This window comes from Coccidioides immitis, assembly GCF_000149335.2.
Source record: "Coccidioides immitis RS genomic scaffold supercont3.5, whole genome shotgun sequence".
NCBI classification, from domain to species: domain Eukaryota; kingdom Fungi; phylum Ascomycota; class Eurotiomycetes; order Onygenales; family Onygenaceae; genus Coccidioides; species Coccidioides immitis.
Window position 1 is genome coordinate 2445688 of NW_004504307.1, and position 18442 is coordinate 2464129.

Sequence of the window (18442 nt, forward strand, 5' to 3'; positions counted from 1 at the left end):
TGGCGGCGGCGGCGACGATGATGTTCCCTCCTCTGGGCACATTAGTTTCACTGGCTTTTTGAAGTGGGATGTCTCGGCCCTTTGTTGTTCCGCGATATCCTCGTCGATTTAGGTTGATGGTCACCGAGGAAGCAACTTGATGATCGTCCCCGTCGTCCAGGATGCTGTGTAACTGCTGGCCGTGACGAATGAACGATGCCTTTTCTTGCTCTCTCCCATCGCGGATGGAAACAGCTACTCCGTACGTCTCGAAAGAACAATGATTGATGTCATTAAAAATAATAAGGTTAGAAAGTATATTCTAGCGGGTATCTATCTCGACATGATGTAGCAATATCAACGCTCCCGTGAAACCATGGAAACTCTTTTGTGCGAAGACCACATTTAAAAAAAAAAAAAAAAAAGAAAGAAAGAAAGAAAAAGAAATACCGAAAACGATGCAACCCCGGAAGAGGATACGGAACATCGCCCAACCACACTCCATCCTTTTATGCCGCCACGGGCTGGGCTGGGGCGGCGGGTGAATCGGTAACATCCAACTGCTCCAATTTCTCTTCGACTCTAGCAGTATTGGGCACTTCGGTCTCCGCACGGCTCTTTCCCGGTCCTCCTTTAAGATAGTTTTCGTGCTCACCCACAAGTTTACCTCCTTTATTCCACCTTTCGCGGTACTCTTCTCTCCGCTGGGCGGCGAGGGCATTAAGCGCTGGCCAGTAGCTAGCATGGTCATATTCAAATTCGACATCTCCATTGACAGCCTTCCAGAGTTGAGCAGGGGGGACATGTTGTCGAAGATCCTCGTTAAACTTTAATTTTTCGCGAGTCCGTGGGTCGATGAACGGTGTAATTAGTTTCATAAATCCCAGAATGACGAGAGGCACTAGGGAAGTGGTTTAGCAAAAGAGTTATATTAAAGCACACAGCTACAGCGAAACTCACTGTTAATTACCAGGGCCCGTCCCAAACGCTCAGGGTAGTGATTCTGGAGAATATGAAGGGTCTGCCTGCCTTGACCGATTGTGGCGTTTTGCCCGGACCTTGTCTGCTTGAAGTTGACCAGCAGCGCGAGGGATTCTTGATCCGGTCCCATCAGATCAATTACCCGTTCCAGCATAAACACAAGGTGCTGTATCTGGCGATCGCTGTGCTCGGTATTTTGTCTTGCTGGGTTCAAGTATAGACAGGGGCGACCACTGTTGTCAAAACCTAGGATAATTTGTTTCCCAGTCTCATTTTCAACCGAGATGTATTCTTGAGTATGTTCTTTAACACCGTATTCCCGTCTCCACGTTAAAGTTGCCTGGAGGCGCTGGATAGCATCCGCGACATTCCACTTTGTGGCACGAAGGTACCGGAGTAAGCATTCTCGGGTAAGGAACATTCGCTCATCATCTGTAAGAGGTTCGGTTGGTGCATTTTTGGAAGACGTAGTCGGAATCGTCGTCCACTCGGAGACTGCTTTCAACACGGTCTCATACTTCGTCTGCTCCTCGGCGGTCAATTCAGGGGGAGATGAAGGCCTGCAGTCGTCGAGAGGTCGGGGAAAAAGAGTTTTGATGAGGCCATCGGCAGCCGAGAGGGGAAGAGTATCAGCGAAAGATTTATTCTCATTTGGTTTGTTGTCTGTTGTAGTCGTTGCTTGATTTTCATTATTCGTTTTTTCCTCCTTCGCATCCTCCGGGGTCTCCGGTTGCTGCTGAGGTTCGACAGGGGCAGCAGATTCCTCCTTTGGCGCTTCCATTGTCCTTAAAATTCAATAATAGAGTGCCACCAGAAACGAGGGACAAAACAAGCTTCAAAGCTTCCAAACTCGATGAATTCAAAGAGCGCGAGTACCAGTTGCATCCAAAGCCCGGCACGCTGAACGCAAGCTGTTTCAACAAGGTCCAGCTCACCCAAAGCGGTGAGTGTGATCAGCCAATAGTGGTTGATCGTTATTTTAGCCTTTGGCAGAAACACAAATTTCCGCAAAAACTGTTGTTCCGGCGCAGACCACTCAACGCGTCGACACGCGTCAAACGGCCGGCTCGATGGATGGGATGGGAGAGACCTTCCGCACATACTGAGTACGGTTGATCTCCTTCGACAACCATTGAGCGTTACACTACAGAATCTTAAATCAAATATGGACGAAATTACAGCGGAGCTCAATGAGCTTTTTGCGGGAGGTAGTCCTGACGGACTGCCTCGAGATGTGCTTGCGGAGCTTCGATCCATTATGGATATTCACGCACTATCCCCGCAAGAACTGTTCTTTAAATGGGAATCATACTCCATGAAGATGGGGGAAGAGACACAATTGAACTTGGACACAGCGCGTGCATTGAAACAAGATATTCAGGATACGCTGGAACGGGAATCAAGAGGAAAAGGTCACCTAAGACCATCAGAAAAAAGGAGCATGGCTTCTGCGGCTCCTCGTGCCCTTAAAAATAACCAGGATGTATTTGACATGTATGATATTAGGGAATTCTATTTTCAATCACATTTCGTTGCTAACTGTCAAGTAGGTTAGGAGACTTAGTCCCAAATACACCACATACTGCTGCGAAACCCGTTAAGCGGAAAGCTGGATTTGACACTCCTTTGACGTCCAAGGCGAGCAGAGGAGGAGACTTCAGCTCCCCATTGAATGCCCGCACTCCTATCAAACTATCCGGTGGGGCATCTAACCTACCTGCGTATGAGTACCACTCGCATTTCCTCTGTATTCGAATGTTAGCCTAATAACCAGTACAGTCCCACCCCTTTCTCCGAACGCAAGAATAACGGGGAGATATTGGAAACCCTAAATCCCAACCTCCCGGCGGCTCAGGCCCCCGTAGCCCCCTATTCGGAAGCGCGCATAAAGTTGGCAGCAAACACGGACATCAAAAAGTTCTCATACAAACCAATGGCTATGAAATTGTCTGAATGCTCCGAAGTCCTCGACGACCGGATAGACGAGTTCGCGGCTGTGTATCAAAAGCAACATAGTTCGGATGATACGCCTTTTGGGAATGCAGCTCACCAAAGCACCAGGGAAGTTATCGCCGTAGGTAGAATTGCTTCTGACAGCATGGAAGGCAGGCTAAACACGGCATCTTTGGTTTTTGAAATGTCTCGACGCACGGGTGCTGGTTTGCGCGTGCCTCTCAAGGTCGACTCACTACCATCAGTCCAATTGTTTCCAGGTCAAATTGTCGCAATCAAGGGAATTAACGCTTCCGGCGAATATTTCTCTGCTCTTGAAGTTCTACAGCCTCCCTTTCTTCCTCCTGCTGCTTCCTCCCCCGAAATTATAAGTTCTATAAATGAGCGACTCAGCGAGTCAGGCAGTGCACCCTTAAACATACTCGTTGCCTCAGGACCATATACGACGGACGACAATTTGAACTTCGAGCCCCTGAACGAACTTTGCGCCAAAGCTGCTGAGCAGTCTATTGATACATTAGTATTAACAGGGCCTTTTCTTGATATTGAACATCCGTTAATTGCCACCGGAGACTTTGATCTTCCAGAAATAAATGGCCTAGATCCTGATACTGCGACACTCTCAGTTCTTTTCAGGTACTGTATCTCACGTCCACTGCATCGACTGGCCATGGCCGTACCTAGCATCACCATTGTTTTAGTTCCTTCTGTGCGCGATGCAGTGAACAGACACGTGTCCTGGCCCCAGGATATGCTACCAAGGTTGGAACTTGGACTACCTAAACAAGTACGCATGGTACCTAATCCTGTTACCATATCTTTGAATGAATCTGTTTTTGGCCTATGCTCGTATGACGTCTTATACGAGCTGAGACGAGAAGAAGTGCTAGGCGGGAAGCCGACAGAAGGGAATTTGTTGACGAGATTATCACGGTATCTTATTGAGCAACGACACTTTTCTCCCGTTTTTCCACCGTCTGCTAGAGAGCATCTACCAAAGTCTGGCACCGAAAATGGAATTGCGACAGGCGCCATGCTGGACCTTAGATATTTGAAATTGGGAGAGTGGTGGAATGTCCAACCGGATGTTCTCATTATCCCTAGCGTTTTACCACCATTCGTCAAGGTAAGATTATACGCCTCATTCAACCCCTCTACTGTAAGATTGAAAATTTACCTGGTCTATAGGTTATTGAGGGTGTTTTGGTGATTAACCCAGGCACTGTATCCAAGAGGAGAGGGCCAGGAACCTACGCACAACTCGCAGTGCATCCACGGGTGCTCACGGAGGAAGAACAGAACGCGAAATATATTAATCATAGACTGTTCGAAAGGGCGAGGGTTGATATCATCAGGATTTAAGCGGGAATACGCGGAAATTTCGGAGTTTTGGGCACTTTTAAAGCAGATAATGTAAATCGGGATCGGGTTGCAGGGTTAAGGGCTCGTATCCATTAAAATCATCACGAACATCGTTATTATATGATAGCAACGCACACGAATTCCGAGAGTATCTAATGATGGCGCACTCCCTCTCGCTCAACGACATAGAACCGGATAACTCATACGCCATTCCATGCAGCCAGCCTCGACCAAGTTCCAGTCCGTATGCGAACAGTAAACGCAAAGAGTATGTACCCCATTAGCCTTGTGAAAGCGCAAAAAAGCAACGTTCATCTCAAACAGACAACCCTCCTCATTCTCCTTGCTCGACTCCCCACCAAGTCTCCTTCCCCACCACCTTTCCTCTCCGCACCACCAAGCCTCACCCCTCTCATCAGCTCCTCCAACCCCAGATCGCGCCAAACAGTCTCCCTCCGCCCATCCATCGCCCTCGTAATTCCAAATGCCGCATGCTGATCTGGAACCACGTCATCCTCATCTTCAGGATTCACAGGTTGAAATTGCGGAAGGACAAAGATGTCTTCGATGGGGAGGAAAGAAGGGGTTTGGGATGCTGGTATGGATTGGTTTTGGGCGTGGTGGGCTGGGTTAGCGATCGATGAAGGGTTATTTGCAGAGGATATGCTGGCCGCAGAGGTGTATGGGCGGTTAAAATCTTCGAAAAGGTCGGCGAGGCGGGGGTGGTGGAAATGGATATACGTGGGTGAGGAATCTTTAGACTATGGTTGTTCGTGTCAGTTCGCTGAGCTTGGGTAGAAATGAAAGTAGAGTACGGAAGGATTGTGAGTACCATTGTGATGGCTGCTTTGGAAATCTCCAAATTCTAAATTAGTTCAGTGTTTCCCTTTGGCTAGGCCTTTGAATATCAATAGCTTGTGCTATGTTGTTTGCTGTTGACTCTTGGTCCAAGAGCCGTTTAGAAAGGATATGCTGACATAACGAAGATTTGAGAGAGCCCATGAGGGATGCGTTCAAAAAATTAGCAACTACTGAAGATCGAGAGTCATTATTAAATCTCAGCCGTTCAATTATACCTTGTGGCTAATCATGCATCTAAAGTGATCCCAGTATAAATAACAATCCTTTCCCCGGCGCCCAACTTTTGAAACGGCTACGTAGATACATACATCAAAAAGAGGTGAAAGGTCCCAAGGCCTCCGTCCCAACTGTCAGAAAAGAAAGAATCATTCCAGCTTAGACAGGATACGCAAAAATATCGGAACTGAAGAATAGGAAAGGACCAAAATAGTCATTTATTGCACCGCGTTTAATAGTGCTTCGAGTCTGTTTCGTAGTAAATTCCAAGTTAGCGAACCTCACAAATACACCTCAAAGCAAGCACTTCCAAAGGCAGCCAAGGAGATTTCACCCACCTTCGGATTCGGTACTCATCCGGTGTACAATGGGCACAGCACTGGGAGGTAAGCTTCCCATTTCTGTGATGACCATGTCAATATATTGCGCCGGCGTAACATCATGCATTATATTTAGCAGTTGTAGGTGCTTCATATCTCGCCAATTCTGCAGCGGCCGATTGTGATCAGTCACCAGGGATGTAGGGCCAAGCGACGAGGCTAGTGAACTGGTATCTGCATTCGCTCCGGCGGATTTGGTAGAACCACCCTTTCTAGTTGGTGCGGGTGTGGGCGGCGATAATTGGGTAACTTGTTCTGACGGTTCGATACCCACTAAGTCATCCGCTTCTGCGATTTCGTTCACGACGATACTGTCGAGGGCAACACGGTCCGTGAATTTGGCTGTTTCGCAACATACGATGACAGGAATATCAATACCTCCCACTCTCTCCTTCGCCGACATTGCGACGAGTGCTGTTCCAACTCTTGAGAAGAGGCATCCATTGCTGGTCATGGCGTGAGCGCCTAGGAATACCTTTGTTGCCTCCCTGATAGCATATGCGATTCCGTTTATAAGCGAGTACTGCACCTCCAGGCCAGCCTTGGATAGTGTACGAGCAAGATTCTTTCCCTCGAAGAGGGGTCGGGTATCAACGATGAAAACGCGGAACTTTTTGCCTTGCGCATGCGCTGTAAGCAGGGCTTTTTGAACGACACTGCTGTTCGCATAGCAAAGTATAACGTCCCCATCTTTGATCTTCTCTGCAGCGCTGTTGGCGATTACTTGAGAAGCCACAGTATACTTTTCACGGATGTAGTTGTCTATATAGTCGTAAATCTGTTGCTTCGCTTCATCTTCAGAATCACCAGGATCAATGGTTGTGATCTCCAATTTCAACGCACGAATGGCATTTCCTTGACTGATTGCGAGAGGACGGCACGTCGTCAGGTAGTTAATCTGGTGGGAAAGGTACGTGGTCAGATTGCGAGAGAGGGACGTGCCGATCGGTGTAATATATGCTTGAACAACCTATCATGAAAAAAAAAAAAAAAATCTTAGCACTCCGTCCAATCCTAGAGCCAATCGACCCGAGCTTTGCACAGCAGCATACCCTTCTTAAAGCCAGCAATGTCGCAACGCATCTCGCTGAGCTTCCGCAAATCACATAATCCCGCAGCTGCATTCCGAGAGCAACGACAGCAGGGTGAATCTCTTTACCGACACCCGCAATCCCAGCACGGCGGGAATGCCACGGCAGATGTCCAAAAACAGCCACAATATTCTCATTCTCGGCCTTCTTCTTCTTCTTTTTGGCCTCTGCGGCAGGAACATGTACTGATCCCCTCCGTTGCGCAACCACCGCCGCTCCCGCGCCCTGCTTCTGAGCCTTTTGACCCTCACCCTTTTTCTGCGACTGTTTATTATCTCCCTTCTTCGGCCCAGCAGGCTGCTGGCCCGCCTGCGACTGCGCAGCTGGACCAGCCTGCTGCTCACGCTCCTGCTTTTCTTTCGCCCGTCTCGCAGCCTTCTCAGCCTTAGCCCTCTTCTTCAACTCTGCATTGGACAACTTCGGCGCGTTGGCAGCGCCCTCAGGCTTATCTTTCTTCTCCGTAGTTTGTTTCCCATCCACCCCCTTCTCCTCATCCTTCTTCTTCTCAACCCCACCATTCATCGCCGCAGAAGGAGAACCAGAAGTCGCGGCCGCACTTGTTCTGTCACCTTTCTTCGTTGATGACTCACCTCCGCTCAATTGCGGCACACCGGAATTCACAACGCCCTGTGGAGCCCACATAATTGCATCAGTGCGTAAAATTTCCTTGTCGACAGCGATATTGCCATTAGAGTTCTCCTCGGCGGTGGTAGCGTGGTGACGATGGTGCTGGACGGCGTATTGAGTCATGTGTGGAGCTCTCGGCGGTCGTGACTTTTTGGATCGGAAGATCCCCATCAACTTCCTCCGCGGCCATCTCAAACACCTGCGCGACAACGCGACCGTTGCCCTGCCAAACCCGTTTTTCTTTGTGGATTCGGTCATTCTGAATGCCAGTTTCTTCTGTAGGAAAGCAGGTAGGGAGAAATAAAATATCAATAAGATACTCAGGAGCCATAATATTTGTGTTCCTGATATAGGAGCCATTTTTCTTTTCCTTTCGCTGTTTGCTTCTTCCTTTCATGCCTTATCAAGTTTCATTATTGAGGGACTGTCACTAAAACTGAGAATGATTCATACCAAGGATTAGGCACACTGGTACTGCATATTGGCTGCTGTGATTTCAGTCTGGACCGACCTTCACTGCCCTCATCCAATGAATTGGGCAGCGTGCAATCAATTCTTCAGCATCCCAATTTTGATATGTGAACATTTTAACCGCTCTGCAGAAATAAATAGAGTCAAGAAACAAACAGTGTACATGCCAGCAAAAAGTAGAAAATCAATGTCACACAAGAAGTATTTTCTTATCCTGTGATAATAGAAGGAAGAATGACTGATCATACAACATACAAGGTCATCGCTGTCCTGACAAACCTGACCCACCTAGAGTATCAGAAGCATAAGAATATCTCAAGAAAGTCATGCATAAAAACGTCGTTCTTCAGTCGAAAATGAAAAATCAGTTCACTCATCCGAAACAAAGCCCATGCGCTCGCAAAACTTCCGTCCAAACTCCAAGTCCTCGGGATTCCATGGGAAAACTCCAAGCCAATTAATCCGTCATCTATTCATCGAAACTTCAGAAAGTGTTTTGCGATCCCCGCGACTCCGTCGTTTTACGCCGAACCTTTCACAATCGTCGGCCAGCTTACGTCGGAAGAAGCTTAGGTCGGAAAGAAGATCCTCCATCTCGGCCTGCACCTCGACATCCAGTTCGCTGATGGAATCCTCCCAGATAAGATCCGGTGGCTCTTGTGGTGCCGTGTTTTCTTTGTCTCGATCCTTCTCGCTCTTAATCTCTTCCTTAGCTGATGCTAGAGCGGGGCTGCTATTCCGATTACGCCTCTTGATCACTTCAACAGGGGGTATCGGATTCTTCAAACTGTCCAATGCAAGACGCAAATGAAGCCTTAGAGCTTCATTTTCGGTCTGAAGCTGTCGAATCTTGTTTTCACTGACCATTTTGGTTTCTTCCATCAGTCTTTGGAGCTTTGTCACTTGCTTTTGGTATTCCTCAAGCTTTTCGTTCTGCATTTCCATGTCACGTTTAGAGACGGCTTGCTGGCTGACACTCAATTGAAGTGTGCGAATAGTCTCAGCCATCTCTGCAATCTGTGCGTCTCTCTCTGCAGCTGAGACATGATCTTGGTTGATAACCGCCCGGGTTCGGATGCGCTTGGCTTGGTCGGCGTAGCGGAGTGTTGATAGCGTTTCTTCGTAGTCTGACGGAGCGATACACGCAATCATTGCTGTTTTTGAATTCCCTCCTAAGCTGTCTTTAAGTAGCCAAGTCAAGATAGAGTCACGATATGGAACGATATCCTTATTTTTACGAGCACGTCCAGGTCTATTGTCTGCTAGTGCAGCTATCACGCGGCCCAATGTGGTAAGCGATTTGTTAATGTTCGACCCTTCTCGTAGCCGCTGCCCAGTTGCCTCGGTTGCTTTCGCTCGTTCTGATCCCGCTAGATCCACCAGTCGAATTCTTGCAGTGCGCTCAATGGTTTCATCAGTGGTAAGATCATGGTGTATTTGTTTCAACATGATAGTGAAAACTGCATGGGATCGCGAGCTAGTATCGTTCATTTTGGTACTTGCGGTCGTCCGGGACGCGTCTCCTTTTCTCATGTAGCGTAACACCTCTGCGAAATTTCGAACGGGAACATCGGTGAGATCTTTCACATATGGCCCGTCTGTGGGAGATTCTCGAATTTTCAGATAGTAGGGCGTATCTGTTCTCGGCACGAGCAAATCGCGAACATGTTCATTGTATACTTCAAAATATGACACTCGAACATGGTACGTCACATCGGGCGACTGGGAATTTTCGATTCGCTGGAAGAGGTCTTCGCACGTTCGGGGGATTAGACCTGGGTTCTCGGGGGTTCCCATCATTGTATAACTCTTTCCGGATCCTGTTTGACCATAAGCAAATATACACGTGTGGTAACCCTCGAAATTGTGATCAAGAAACTCTTCTCCCAGGCAGTTATACACGTCTTCTTGGGTTGCGTAGTGGGGATCGTCTTCATCATGCGACCAAAAGGAATTATCAAACGTAAATGTCTTATCTTCGACCACCTTGCTTCGACTTTGCACCTTAGAGATTTGGCCTTGAGCTCCAGACGGTGCCAAGAGCGTTGTGCTCTGAGTAGCCGGGTTCATATGAACTAAACAGTGCGCTCCACGTTGTATCTCTGCAGTTTATCGGAAAAGAAAGCATTAGATATTTCCGAGAAATGGGACGATTATTCCAGAGCGCCGACATACCCCTCGGTAAGAACCCTCTGACTCTGACAACCACCTTGACGTTTCCTCCGCCCCCGCCTCCATTCATGGGAGTTCCAGGCCTGGTCGCGGGCGCTATTATTCTCTCTTTCGATCGCAACGACGGGCTCGACGCAGTTGACCTAACTCCCGCCACGGACGCTGACGTGAAAGAAGCCATGCTCGGCGTAAAGCTTCCATATTCGGGCGGGTAGTTTGACGAGGAATGCGACAAAGAGGGTCTCGGCGGGAGATGGGCAATACTATTGTAAAAGCGCGGGTCCAAAGACATGTTCTTTGTGTTTTTTAGCATCCAGTCAAGCTGCAGAGCAATGTCGCGATGTCGACAGAGATAATTATAAAACATACGATCGAGAGGGTACTGAGGAGAAACGGCTAGATGTTCATTATCCAATACTCCTGGGTTTTGTTTTCTTGGGCGAGCCTGCGAAGCAGCTTTAACTATTGCCGACAATGCACAACTGATGCTAGAAAGTGTTTCAATGTTTTGATATCTTCATGCTCCTGTGTAACTGTGAAGGGACTTGGGCGGCCGCTCCAGCTCCCGTCGAACTGCTGGTCCAGACGGGTGTTGTTGTGAAACTGCTTGAAAAGGTTAGCGTGTGCCTTGAGCCCTTAGCTAGTGCAGGCTAGGCCAAGTGCAATTTAGAGTGGTTGGAAAACAGTGATATCCTCGCAAAAGTACGGAGTACTCGCAGGAGAAATATCCCATAGAAATTCAAGACACTGCGCAACTCGAATCTGTTAGTATGTTTTCCGCTTGCTTATGTTTGTTAAGGAGCAAACTCACAAGAGAGTAGCTAATGTGGGCGCGATTATCAGTTCGGGCGTACGGGACTATATCTTCAATCAGTGTGAAAACAGAATCCATTATCTCTTGTAAAACATGGTGAGGAGGGGAAAGGTTTCAGAGACAAAGAGAAGGGGATCCAAACAATGTATATGTGAGACCCAGCCAACTCTGTTGCCGCCCCGCGTGATTATGGAAGGAGTGTGTGTGCAGCCCTACAGAGTACAGCCTTGCCTATGGAGCACTCCATATTTATTCTCCCTGTCATTTTGTGTGTGCACTACTATGGCCTCGCGCCCAACATAAACAAAATAACAACAGCTTATTCCACTCGCTTCTTATTGTTCTTCTTTAGTGTAGCAGTGTCTCCATCCTCAAACAACAACTGTGCTCTGTACCATTTCGCCACCCACAAATGAATTGAGTTTGGCTGGCCAGTCCAATGACGAAATACAAGGCCGGCAGTGTTGCCATAGCAACTATCAAACTCCGAAATCTACCCGACAGCCACCGCCAGCCAGGGAACCATTCAGTACTTTATGATCCCGACCTAACATCGTTTTTCTAGTACAGTGCCTCTTAGATATTGAGTCAGGTGGTTTAGAAAATGTTCGAGCAACAAGCCAGAATTCACCCAGCCAGTTTGATTTTCTTCCGGCTATGCATAGGTAGTTATGCTGCCAGTCCATGACAAAAAACGCGAAGACAGGTTTAAGAGGAGCTTATGCCCGCCGGATACTATCATCCAGCCTTCAAGTTGCAATTCTTTATTTTCGTTAAAAGAAAGGATAAAGAACTTGGCACTGATAGCAAGTATATGAATTTTGGGCTCGCACAAACAAGAAGCAGTGCCTACCCCCATGCTGTTGAAGGGAGGATCAAGCCATGTTCGCCCCAGCAGGGTCCACAAGACAACTTTGTGACACCCTTTTTGCTTCCACAGCTTTCATGTACAGTCCATACATCACGTGTTTGATGGGCACACGCAGAAGTAGAATATGAACCTCTGTTTGCAACTGCTTCTGCAGATCTCTTATGATTAGTTGGGGGAGGAATTTTTGTTCTGATACCCAGGGATAACATCCAACCAAATTTGAAAACAACTGAATATTTAAGTTCAACCATATTCCCTATGGAATTAGCGTACAGATAATGTATTTGGTGATAAAATCAAATATCATGCAGCGCTGCATTTTATCCCTACATTTCAAAAGTTGTGAGGTTATATTCTGATAGAGATCAGCTTGATGCTTCACAGCAAGGAAAATAAGCACTGCTTACATCACAAATAGGACGGCTTAAAAGTACCAATGGGCCCTTCTCAAGGCGCAGTTTTTAGGGATCTAATATCTATGCCACGCACTCGCTCAATTAAATTCATTCTGAAGACACCTTGGCCTGGGACATAATTGGGGGGAAGCCTTGATATATGCAGGACCTCACAGCAATTTCCTTACATTTCCCTGACAACCAGATGAACTTATCCCCCCTGGATATACTATGGCAAGCAATCCAGAGAGCCCCTGTGGCCTAGTTGTTAAGTCAACAACCCTGGAACAGCCCTAACGGGACGGGAGGCATCAGGGGCACTCTGGGTTCGAATCTCGGCAAGGACGTATCATCAGGGTTAACGACTCCCCTGGTGGGAACCTTTTTGTCATGTCAATTTGCTTTCTCTTGTTTTGATAGCACATGAAGGATGCAATCTTTTCTTGATCTCTTTTAGCTTTTCTATTAAAGTGCCGTTTAACTGGGGCCTTTAGACGGACACAATCTCTGTCTCCTTACCTCGAATATAAAATTGAAGTTATTGGTGACAACATATACTCTGGAGTGGCAATCATATCCTTTGTTTTCTGCTCTATTTTAGGGGGCATTACACCAATCCCTCCTCTAAGAGTTGACTCCCAATCTCTTTGATAAGTTTCTCTCCCGAAAACGCCTCGACATTTGACTTGTCTAGCACAATGTTTCCAGCATCCATCGCTCGACATAGCTCTAAGATATCCCCATCCATGGGCGCACAATATACCAGGAGACCCAACGACAAAAGCAAGCCACGTAAATTGTCAGAGCTCTCTGATTCCTTGCGAATAGCCTCAAGCAGCGATGCAACAAGTTCTACCTGAGTGCTCTCCGTTAGCTTATCCGGGTGATCCTGTAGCCTCTCATTATGGTTTAGAGCAGCGAGGTTGTAAATGAAGGAAGCCGCTGCCACACGAAGATTTCCGTGCGAATCGAGTAAGCAAGCAGTTGCAAAATTTATGCAGGTGTCACGGAGGGCGTCGTGGGATAATAGCTGGTCAGGGTAAAGCTGGGAGGTGAAAAGGTTGCACATTAGTTGTTGCATGACCAGTTGGTGATTGTAAGGGCAATTTGAGGGGTCTTTGGCACGATCCAGCAGGGTCAAGAGAGTCTTGTGGTCTTTCTCTTCGGCGAAGAACCCGCTCACTCTTGGATCGATGAAGGCGGTTCGCACCAGGTCGACCACGGCGAACTGGATCTCCGAAGGCAGTCGGGGGAACTTTGTCTGGATAAAAGCTGCGAGGGATGACAAGTTTGGGATGGGCGGTTTTGCAGAGTTTGGTTTGCTTTCTTGCTTAAGGAAAGTAACCAATTCTGCCCAGGTGGGATCGTTGGCCGCAGCCCCAACTTTTTGAACGAGCTTATCCAAAGGTGGAACTTTCCTATAGCAAATATATGAATCAATCATTCTCTGTAAGCTGGGGAGCTTCATGTTGGTATGAGGATGCGGTGGCCAGGCCATCTGAACCAATAGGCGAACATTACTGCGAAGTCTACCCTCGTCGGCGCCGCTCCATTCATCATCCTTTTGTCCCTTTAAAAACGTCATGAAAGTAGGCGTAGCCCGAACATTATACGTTGATGAAATCTCATAAGCATAATTTATGTCCACTTTGATCAATGTGGCTTTGTTGCCAACCTCTTCAGCGAGTTGATCATATGCCGGATACACAAGCTTGCAAGGGGGGCAAGTTGACGATGTAAAAAATATCACGGCACACGAGTTTTGCGCTTGCAAGAGTAAATTCTTAAGCTCGTTGAGAGTTGTAACGTTATGAACTCGCCCACTCGGAGACGGAACAAGTGCTTGTGGTGTTGATGGGGTCATTGGTTGGCCGGGCTGAGGTGGAGGTCCTTGTGCTGGGCCTCGGAGCATATTGTCAATGTATGGCTTCATCATCTGCCCGAAAGGCGAATTCAAAAATGTTTCTGGTAGATTTCTGATATGCTCTGGAATGCCTTTGCCAACCAAGAACATGGCCAAATCATGTGTAAAGTTGTTGCAGTTTCGCAGAAATAAGTCATAGGACTAAGAATTATCAGGTTTGGTCTCGCATAAAGGAAGATTCGAGGAGAATGAAAGGATTAGACAGGTCCATACGTCTTCTGTATAGGTTCTTGCTAGGGAATCCATATACTCAATAATCACCTCCATCGGAAGTTCTGACCTCCCGAGGAGAAGGGTCTCGATTGGTTGGCCATGATGCGTCGATCCAGGGGCGGCTTGCTGAATTCCCCGACCGAAGTAATATTCTACTCCAGCGAAAACAAGCGAGGTATGGTATATTGCGTCTATCTGTGTCCCAGTTATTTGTAGAGAGAGCTGGTTGATGAGACGATATCAGCGCAAGCTGCACATCAAGGATTTTGTATGAATATCATAGAACATACATTTCGAGCAAGCCCCTAGAATCAAGTCAGCATCTTCGGAAAAAGCGGGATGCGTTTCAGTGCCGGAGGCTCTCACATTTGACAGGTCGTAGATGTATAAGGTCACGTCCATTGCGATAACTGAATTATATAACCAGATTGGATGGTGTCCGAGACTAAAGTGATAGTAAACCTGTCAAAATTATTTAATCATAAATCTGAGGGATAGAAAATCAGTGTTTTAACACATCTGAGTGAGAGATAGACGGAGCATCAGGATATAGCTGGGTTCTTTGGAGTGATGATGCTCCAAGGCTCCGACTGCCTTACGTCAATGCTGAGAACCCATGAGCACTACCGGCACGAAGCATCCAAACTCCGCACAGGATCCATTGCATAATCATCCCTTCACCATGGTAAGTACCCATGCCGTATCAAACCTCTCTACTTCAATAGGTGTACAATAACTCCTCCCAATCACTAATGTTTTCCCATCAGCCGCCAAAACGTCGCGGGGCGACATCCGCCCCCGCCCAAAGCCAGCCCAAGAAAGCTCGACTCTCGAAGCTTGCAAAAGAGAATGATATCACCGCTGAAGAAGAAACTGAAATAAAAGAGGCGTTCCGCCTCTTCATTGTTGACGATCTCCCTAGCGATGCTGAGGAATACGCCGATGAGGAGGAGGGTGTGATCGAAACGGAAAATGTGCGACGGGCGCTGGTGTAGGTTCCTCTTCAAACTGGTGTATGTTTACAATCCCTAAGCTAACGCGCGCATAATGCACATTAGGGCCCTCGGCTTACCTCCCCAATCTCAATCCGAGCTTAACTCCATTCTCTCTGCCGTCGATCCATCTCGCACAGGATATGTCTGCTACGAACCGTTTCTCTCTGTATGCGCTCTGAAACTACACGCTCGCACCGAAGAGGCTATATCGCAGGAAGTAGAGCACGCGTACCATCTTTTCACGCGCGGCACGGATGGGCCTATTCTCCTGTCTCATTTACGACGTGTTGCAAGGGAGTTAAAAGAAGAAGTGAGTGACGAGCTGTTGCGAGATATGATTCGGGAAGCGAATGGAGGGGAAGGGCTGCATGCAGGTGTAAATGTTGAACAATTCAAAGATGTTATGAAGAGGGCGGGCGTATTTTGATTGAGATCTCTGCGCGGCGTGCCGGTTCTAATATTATGGGTCCGGTATTAGGTTGCACGGGTGCATTCGATTCGGAGTTGGGTTTCGCTCAAGTGAAAGGCGATGGCGTTTGGCATCAGGCTAGAGGTTTGATTACTGAAGTATTGTAACGATTACGCATTTTGGATTATAGCAGAATGCACCTTTTGCCCAAGGTCTTCGATATCGAATGGCTGGCGTGGCTTCTCTATGTATGGAGGAGTTATACAGTTATTCCGGGCAGGGAGTCGCGATCCCTAACTCAAAATTCGGCACGGTCTATAAGCTGGGAAAGTAGGCGAAAAGCAATCTCCTTCAAAGCAGTTCTTTGTGATATTCGAACCCATCACGACATCACGCATGGCTCGTTCCAGGTCACGTGATGGGTATCCTCCACTTCCAATTCTGTAGCGCAGGTACCAAACGACTCCAACTTTGAAGCTGCCGGGCGAAAAGGAAGATGTCGAGACCGCAACTGCGAATACTTCCATGACCAGCTCTTTAATTGGCCGGCTGTTCCGCTCCGGCGGCAAAAGAGGCAGGCTGCGGGCAAGCCCGTTTCGCCTCGGTCTATGGGTCGCAGGCACCTTTTGTGCCGCGAAAGTCTTTAACGAGCATGCTTACGAGCTCCAACTTTCCTCGGGGCCGTCAATGTACCCGACGATACACTTCAAAGGCGACTACCTATTAATCTCGAAATATTACAAGTATGGAAGGGGAATTGCGGTCGGCGATATCGTTACCTTTAAGCACCCATCCTATGTGATGATGGCGGCGAAGAGGGTGGTCGGGATGCCGGGAGACTATGTGTTGGTTGATCCGGAGGATCATGGAGGCCCTTTGGCGAAGATGATCCAGGTAAGATGTTTTTGGGTTCAATTACAGCGAATTGGAAGTGCTGATGGCGCCTGGTTGTTGGATAGGTTCCTGAAGGTCATATCATGGTCACTGGTGATAACCTACCTTGGTCAAGAGATTCGAGAGATTTCGGTCCACTCCCAATGGGTCTAATCTCGGGGAAAGTAATTGGGAAAATGTGGTGGCCACTCAACTATCAGCGTATGGAGAACTCGCTGAAACCCGTCGAAGACATCTCAAGGAGCCAGCCATGATCGCCGCCCATTTCTTCGGGGATATCGTGGAACCGTAGCATCATGAAGTACCATTTTAAATACATGGGACAACTATCTATAAAGAAGCCTCTCTGTTTAAATAGCCCTATTGTACAATATGAAATCAGACGAAAAAAAACGTCCCAACAAAAGCACGCCGACCCCAAAGCCGCTCATTACCGAGATTATCTAAAAGAAGCCGGGTTTCTACGTTTGTATGGTAGAGGCTCAATCCTCTTTCGTCTCAATTCAACATCTGCACCCTCAATTCCAAACTTATTCATCACATCGGCCATATCCTCGTCCCACTGGGTTCTAAACAAATGGGCACCGATTGGCTTGAGCTGATGTCTTCCCTGAATGCTTCGAAGAGAGAAATTCTCTCGTTGAACTTTCTCGGCGACGGTTTTGTAGTCCAAAGCTTTCTGATCCTTCTGTTCCAGGATAAAGATTGAGAGCCGGTGGTAAGGACTTCCTTTCTGCGCAGTCGGCGGGAACCACGGGAGGAGAACCTGTGACTCTGCGGATAAGTCGCCTAGGGAAACAAAGGTGTCGGTGGGGTTGATGGGTACGTTGACAGCAAGGAAATGGCAGTGACTGTCAAAGCCGTCGGTTTCGAGATTTGGCACGTCGGGATCTACGACTGCGATGGTGACCAGCTTTTCTCCTTTGATGAACGATTGTATTTCAAGTTTGGGCGCCACGGAACTAACACGAGAATTCACAAATTCGCCGGGCTGTACGCTCTTTCTGCCGAATGATAACTTCACATCAACGACGGGGTCAATGTGGGGGAGCACGTCTGGAATTACTTTCATTTGTGTAATTCGTTGGATGAGAATCTCCCGTCGGTATTCTCTCCACTTCTTGTTGGCTAGGAATCGATAGATGGGCTTTGTCATATCCCCTACGCTTTGTTAGGACATTTAATTGGGCAATTGCTCCAAATAAAGGGAAACCTACCCAATCCATCTTCAAACCTCCTCTTAATCAGAGGGTCATTGATGTCCGCAAGGATCTTCAATTTCTCGAGATATCGCTCCGTGCCCTTGATTCTGGACTGCTTCAGAGCCTCTCCGCCAATATCCTCGGGCTTTACTGCACGTAACTTCTCCAACCGTGCCCGTTCTATTTCTATCTGCTTCAACTTTTCCGCTCTGTCTTCTATGAGAACCTTTCGAGCTTCCTGGAAACATTGGTATGGCAGCTGTTCGAATGGGATATTAAGGGAACCCTGAAGCGCCGCTCTTCGTCTGCGCGAACCAATAGGAAATTTTCCAGCTCGGATGAGTCTTCGTTCCAGTCGAGGGCTCGTCACTAAAGCGGGATCTGGCGCTCGGTAGAAAGGCTGCGTTGGAGTTTCGGCTTGCGCTTCTTCGAACGGTATGGCGGTGGAGGTGAATGAGCGGGTCGATTGGAGCTGTAACGCTGCAAGGCCACCTTTATAGGATTGGCGCACACATTGCAGCAATTGCTTTGACGCCAACTCGCAGTGCCCCATGGTTGTACTGACGAGAGAAAGTGAACTGGTCAATCAGAATGGGTGGTGTTGAGAAGGGTTGGAAGGGCCCAAGATTTTT

The 18442-nt window shown here is 47.8% G+C and overlaps 9 protein-coding genes across 9 annotated transcripts; 3 read left to right on the forward strand and 6 right to left on the reverse strand.

Annotated features, from left to right (window-relative positions):
* Positions 1-369: 369 nt before the first annotated feature.
* On the reverse strand, positions 370-1804 carry CIMG_09269 (CRAL/TRIO domain-containing protein). Its single transcript, XM_001239647.2, has 2 exons — positions 940-1804; positions 370-880 (listed from the first exon to the last, which is right to left on the reverse strand). The coding sequence occupies exons 1-2, from the start codon at positions 1739-1741 to the stop codon at positions 489-491; spliced, it is 1194 nt and encodes a 397-aa protein (XP_001239648.2). The 5' UTR covers positions 1742-1804; the 3' UTR covers positions 370-488.
* A 245-nt stretch (positions 1805-2049) lies between these two features.
* On the forward strand, positions 2050-4275 carry CIMG_09270 (DNA polymerase alpha/primase associated subunit; the record flags this gene model as incomplete). The annotated part of the gene is made up of 4 exons (XM_001239648.2): positions 2050-2454; positions 2511-2681; positions 2740-4039; positions 4102-4275. Exons 1-4 carry the CDS (start codon positions 2126-2128, stop codon positions 4273-4275), a joined length of 1974 nt encoding a protein of 657 aa, XP_001239649.1. The 5' UTR covers positions 2050-2125.
* Positions 4276-4349: 74 nt separating this feature from the next.
* CIMG_09271 (Apc13 domain-containing protein) lies at positions 4350-5268 on the reverse strand. Its single transcript, XM_001239649.2, has 2 exons — positions 5108-5268; positions 4350-5036 (listed from the first exon to the last, which is right to left on the reverse strand). Exons 1-2 carry the CDS (start codon positions 5108-5110, stop codon positions 4587-4589), a joined length of 453 nt encoding a protein of 150 aa, XP_001239650.1. The 5' UTR covers positions 5111-5268; the 3' UTR covers positions 4350-4586.
* Positions 5269-5345: 77 nt separating this feature from the next.
* On the reverse strand, positions 5346-7810 carry CIMG_09272 (translation initiation factor eif-2b delta subunit; the record flags this gene model as incomplete). Its single annotated transcript, XM_001239650.2, has 3 exons — positions 5346-5601; positions 5691-6702; positions 6785-7810. The coding sequence occupies 3 exons, from the start codon at positions 7808-7810 to the stop codon at positions 5585-5587; spliced, it is 2055 nt and encodes a 684-aa protein (XP_001239651.2). The 3' UTR covers positions 5346-5584.
* Positions 7811-8105: 295 nt separating this feature from the next.
* Positions 8106-10385, reverse strand: CIMG_09273 (kinesin family protein; the record flags this gene model as incomplete). Its single annotated transcript, XM_001239651.2, has 2 exons — positions 8106-10023; positions 10097-10385. The coding sequence occupies 2 exons, from the start codon at positions 10383-10385 to the stop codon at positions 8387-8389; spliced, it is 1926 nt and encodes a 641-aa protein (XP_001239652.2). The 3' UTR covers positions 8106-8386.
* Positions 10386-12730: 2345 nt separating this feature from the next.
* CIMG_09274 (thioredoxin) lies at positions 12731-14834 on the reverse strand. The gene is made up of 4 exons (XM_001239652.2): positions 14677-14834; positions 14601-14615; positions 14311-14532; positions 12731-14238 (listed from the first exon to the last, which is right to left on the reverse strand). Exons 1-4 carry the CDS (start codon positions 14710-14712, stop codon positions 12781-12783), a joined length of 1731 nt encoding a protein of 576 aa, XP_001239653.2. The 5' UTR covers positions 14713-14834; the 3' UTR covers positions 12731-12780.
* On the forward strand, positions 14779-15945 carry CIMG_09275 (EF-hand superfamily Ca2+-modulated protein). The gene is made up of 3 exons (XM_001239653.2): positions 14779-14995; positions 15078-15301; positions 15369-15945. The coding sequence occupies exons 1-3, from the start codon at positions 14927-14929 to the stop codon at positions 15730-15732; spliced, it is 657 nt and encodes a 218-aa protein (XP_001239654.2). The 5' UTR covers positions 14779-14926; the 3' UTR covers positions 15733-15945.
* A 253-nt stretch (positions 15946-16198) lies between these two features.
* Positions 16199-17714, forward strand: CIMG_09276 (mitochondrial inner membrane protease subunit 1). Its single transcript, XM_001239654.2, has 2 exons — positions 16199-16608; positions 16674-17714. Exons 1-2 carry the CDS (start codon positions 16240-16242, stop codon positions 16860-16862), a joined length of 558 nt encoding a protein of 185 aa, XP_001239655.2. The 5' UTR covers positions 16199-16239; the 3' UTR covers positions 16863-17714.
* CIMG_09277 (mitochondrial 54S ribosomal protein YmL35) lies at positions 16883-18408 on the reverse strand. Its single transcript, XM_001239655.2, has 2 exons — positions 17826-18408; positions 16883-17769 (listed from the first exon to the last, which is right to left on the reverse strand). Exons 1-2 carry the CDS (start codon positions 18361-18363, stop codon positions 17048-17050), a joined length of 1260 nt encoding a protein of 419 aa, XP_001239656.1. The 5' UTR covers positions 18364-18408; the 3' UTR covers positions 16883-17047.
* Positions 18409-18442: the final 34 nt, after the last annotated feature.